This window comes from Rhincodon typus, chromosome 35, assembly GCF_021869965.1.
Source record: "Rhincodon typus isolate 14 chromosome 35, sRhiTyp1.1, whole genome shotgun sequence".
NCBI classification, from domain to species: Eukaryota; Metazoa; Chordata; class Chondrichthyes; order Orectolobiformes; family Rhincodontidae; genus Rhincodon; species Rhincodon typus.
Window position 1 is genome coordinate 18,879,011 of NC_063366.1, and position 4,772 is coordinate 18,883,782.

At 37.5% G+C, this 4,772-nt stretch overlaps 1 protein-coding gene across 2 annotated transcripts in view; it reads left to right on the forward strand.

The window, feature by feature from the left end:
* LOC109930526 (natural cytotoxicity triggering receptor 3-like) overlaps positions 1-4,772 on the forward strand; it is a 21,291-nt gene that overhangs the window by 6,310 nt on the left and 10,209 nt on the right. Inside the window, exon 6 of one of the 2 annotated variants that reach the window (XM_048616751.1) lies at positions 846-967. The exons of the other annotated variant lie outside the window; for it this stretch is intronic. Coding sequence (XP_048472708.1) covers positions 846-874 — 29 coding nt within the window. The 3' untranslated portion in view covers positions 875-967. Of the gene's footprint in view, positions 1-845; positions 968-4,772 lie in introns of those variants that run through there. 2 annotated transcript variants of the gene reach the window in all.

Here is a 4,772-nt window from a genome sequence, read left to right on the forward strand (position 1 = left end):
GTGTGTGTGTGTGTGTGTGTGTGTGTGTGTGTGTGTGTGTGTGTGTGAGAGAGAGAGTGCGTGTGATTGCTTCAAATCATTGATTTCTACTACGCTTGGGTTAGAAAACAGAACCTTAAACAGAGATACAAACACGTTGTTATTTGTACAGAAAAGTTTTTATATGCATCGTTGTGTCTGACAATTATAAACCCGACATGGACAATCAATTGGCATTAGTAAGAGAAGCATTAGATCCTACAGGATTCTCTTTAAGAGCAGTAACGAGCATCTATATGTCACTTTTATTTGGATACCAAGCGACTTTCCATGAAGGTTCGAATTTAATCACATTTCATCTACATTTTGAGACTTCAAAGAGGGTGAAATTTGAATGGGCGGAGCCCCTGAACAGATTGAACAGAAATTGTTTCAGGATAGGATTCACTGAAGGAACTTAGAGGTGCTTCAGCAGCATTATTTCATGACGTGCTAAGGCCTCGGATTACAACTTTGGCAAGGTTGGCCAAACATAGTCCTCCTAATTGCAATCAACATTCGAGGTATTGTAAGATGATAGTCCACCCAGACTCATTTGTAAACGTCCACAATGCCTTTGCAAGAACTTGGAATTATTCAAATCAATAGCAGTTTCAGAGATGCTGATAAGCAGGCTATGCTTTTAAGAAGATGTAGAGAGTAAGGTGCTGGGAAAATATTTGTAAAATTCTTTTTAACGTGAAACGAATACCTGCATATACTTAACATAAAAGGACAAAGACTTTGTTAAATCTCAATTTCTTTGGAATGCAATTTTAAATCAAAATGAGTGCACACTATTTTAACAACAATATTTATCTCCTTAGAATATCCTAGGCCTTTTAAGAATATTTAATCTCAAGTCTTAATTGCTCTAAACATCTTGAAGATATAGAGACAACAAGGTGCAGAGCTGGATGAACACAGCAGGCCAAGCAGTATCATAGGAGCAGAAAGGCTGACGTTTCGGGCCTAGACCCTTCATCTTGAAGATATATATTCCTTACTGCACCCCCATCAGCTTAAATTTGCCAATTACTCAAGTGGCATAGTCAAGGATATTGTCGTTGCTTAAACAAGAGCATAATAACATAAAAATTACAATACGAATGTACAAAATTCACACAGGAGCAGGCCACTTGGTATCTCGAAGCTGCAAGGCCACTCAGGCACTCCACGTTCCTGCCTAATGTATAATCTTTGGCAATGTATAATCTTTGTTTATCAAGAACCTGTTCATCTTTTTTTTGAAAACAATGTTCATGTTTTCCCTTCCATTGAAGAAGAGATTTCCAATGATTCCAGACACTTTATGAGAAAAAAAAACTTCCCACGTCTGTTTTAAATGGGCGACCCCTTAAATAGTGATCCTAGTTCTAGATTCCCCAGCATGTAGAAGCATCTATTCCGTGTCTACCCCGTCAAGACTTCTCAGTACCTTATATATTTGAATCAAGCCGGCTCTTACTCAACAATTGATGCAAGCCTATAGACTTCTGAACTTATTCTCATAAGAAGAGGAATCCATTTCAGGAGTAGAACTAAGTCATGCGAAACCTTAAGCTGTTCTACAATTCAATACCATTATGAATTATCTGCTATATTAACCACATTTTACCCTTTAGTAGCCTCAGAATGTTCAGAATGTGCTGAATTATTCAGAAATTTGGTCAGTTAATTTTAGTTTCAAAAACAAAGGCAGAAGAACTCAGTAAACAGTTAACTAATTTTTGTGTAGCAAAAGCCTACAATTACAATAGAGAGAATATACTCATCAAAAAAAAAATCGATCAAAGGTCTTGGATTGCTTCTAATCGGCATAAGGAGGCTCTAAAAGTTTAAATGCTATGCATTATGTTAAATAGTTCTGAATACAATGACAGTGTGGAGATATACATTGTCACAAAAAAAATCAATTCATTTATTATTTTATTCTATTTCCTTGGAATAAGTTCAATCTCCAATATAGGCTGTGATCTTGTACTTTATTGAGCTTCCTAAATCTATTCTTTTTTTCATAGCTAGTAAAGGAATTCCCACAGAATCCCTTTTCAGCCGTTTTCTGGAAAATGGTTAAACGTGAGTCAAGCTGGGGCATGCTCACTTTCCACAGAGATATTAAATGGTCTTGATTAAGCTAACGGTATTTGTTCTTTAACAATCTTCCTTTCAGTCTCTAATATATGTTGTCTCTGCCTCTATACCTAACCGTTTCTGCTAATTATCATTTTCAAAAATAAATCTAGCATTTAGCATCAGCTGATGACTGCATGTGATGCATTTTATTTCAATGAGATTTTACCCTGCTGAGGCTATATATTTTCCCAGTGAGTTTTGTTCCCTGACGTAAACAGGTCACATCATTTCTGCTTCTCTACATAGATCGTAGAAGCATTGCTAAAATTTCTGACGACCAATGGTAATTGTCTATCCATAAATGCCCAGAGGGCAGTTAGCAGTCAACTATGTTGCTCTAGTTCTAGATCATGTGCAGGCTAGACCATGGTGAAGATGGCATTTTCCTTTCCTGATGGACATTAACGAACAAAAGTTTTTTTTTAAAAAATGATTATGCTTAAATTAGACTAACTTCTTATTCCAGGCTTTTGTTTTTAACTGATCACGTAATTTCCACTTCTCTACATAGGCATCATTGCAAACTTTTCTCTAAAAGGAACTCCGCTTTCTCCAACAGAATATCCCAAATCATTGCTGTCCGTTTGTCAGTACACAATTTCACTGACGTTCATCATTTTAATCAACACCATGTGTGATGCGTGAATTTATTAGCTGAGCAATAAGCTCGCTTTATGAGACTCCAGCATTTTCTTTATTCTAGATGCATTTGTTAAAAAACCTTGTTCCTAACCTAGCTGCTCTCTCGCGAACTTTGAAGGTGTACATTTGTCGGTTCAGTTAACTGGACTTGTATGACTGGAGCAATATGACTGGATGGAAGTTATGAGATCTGGCCTGGTGTAGTTTCGGGGTGGTGGCATGTTAAATAGAGCAGATGTCTAGACCAGCATCTTTCCAACAATCAACGAGAAAACCCTCATAACCTGGAAAGTACCAGGTGCCAAAATGGACACCCCGCACACTATATGCAAATAAGAGTGAACTGAGTTTGTTAAAAGTTCAGTTGATCACATTCCTACTTAGTCAACGCCATGATGCAGTTGGCGTGCTCTCATGGGCGTGCTTCAACAGCAAAATATTTTTCAAGGCTTTTAAAATGATGAGAAGGAAAGAGAAGGGTGTTAGCTTTGGAGCGTGCGTTTGCTCATCGGGAGTGCCTCAGTACCTACATCCACACTCACAACATGAAAGCACCCCCTTCGTTCCTAACTGCTTTAAAATACCCAGTTCCCACTTTCGAAAGAGGGCAAGCCTTCATGATCAATCCCCCAAAAGTGCATCACTCCAGAATCCACGGCTGCCTTCCTCGTGAACCTACCTATAGTACTGGGAGCGCCCATTACCTAGCTCTGGCGTTACAAAAAAGCTGTTGGAGCTGGACGTTTACTTGAATGGTGGGTCTCTGCGATGCATTTTTACTGGGGGAGGTTCGTGTGGGAGTTGATGAACTGGGTTCCATAATTTTCTGGCAATTATTTTTACATTGTTTGTTCATCCTATTCTGTGTCATTTAAACATCATTAGCCTACACACAGCAGTGAGCCACAAATTATAATAGATATCTGTTTCATTAACGCACTTTCAAACGATCATCCGTCATTCCCCCCTATAATCACTCTGGCAGTGAACAGTTAACTAACTGCTTTATCATTAATCATCTTTCTGACAATGTTCTCTGATTGCAATCGTGGTGACTTGATCTACTAAGTATCTCTTCTGTCCACCAGTACAGTTTTTTTTTGTTAAATGAAATTGGATTTTCTAAATGTATAGGTTGTTCTTGGCACTTGATGGCGCAGAATTTTCTGCTATTCCAGTAAAATCCTGCATTGTTCGTCAATCCAAGACAATGTATATATAACTATGAACTAAAATAGTAGCATAATGTGGCAAGTGGAATGTGGCATGCATGGATATACATTCGGACTAGGAAAATCTAATGAACACCAAAGTTGTGGTGCAAGAATTTTCCTTAAAATATTTAAGCGTGAATATAGAACTGAACTGAAATCTATTAGTATGAGTGGGAAAAAAGAGTAGTGTTGAAGAAATAATTGTGAATAAAATGTGACAAATATCCGGGACCAATCAATTTGACCTAGCGTGTTCTAAGAGATAGTTATAGTACTAACAGATGCAATAGTGGTTATCTTTCAAAATTAGATCAATTCTGCAGTGTTGGTGTAGTTTGGAAACTTTCAATTGTAATCCCACTGTTTAAGAAAGAGGGAGGGAGAAAGTCAGGGACTACAGATCTGCAAGCATGACGTCAGTTGGAGTAAACAAATTAAAATCGATTGTTAATGATGTAACTGGTGGATATTTCGGAAATAATTGTGAGATTGAACAGAATCAACGAGGATTTATAAAGGGGGGCTCACGTTTGACAAAGCACAACCTTTTCACTTGTTTGGAAGTTTCTCGCGAAATTCATAATGGGACCTAGGGAATGTAGCGTGTTTGAACTTTCCAAACCTTCAATAAGGTCCTAGAATTAGATTAGAAAACAAATTTAAAGTGCATGGGATGAGACAATATACGAAAATATATTCAGGATTAACAAACATAAATTAAAGAGTAACAGTAAACGGTACATTTTTAGGCTAAGATAACAA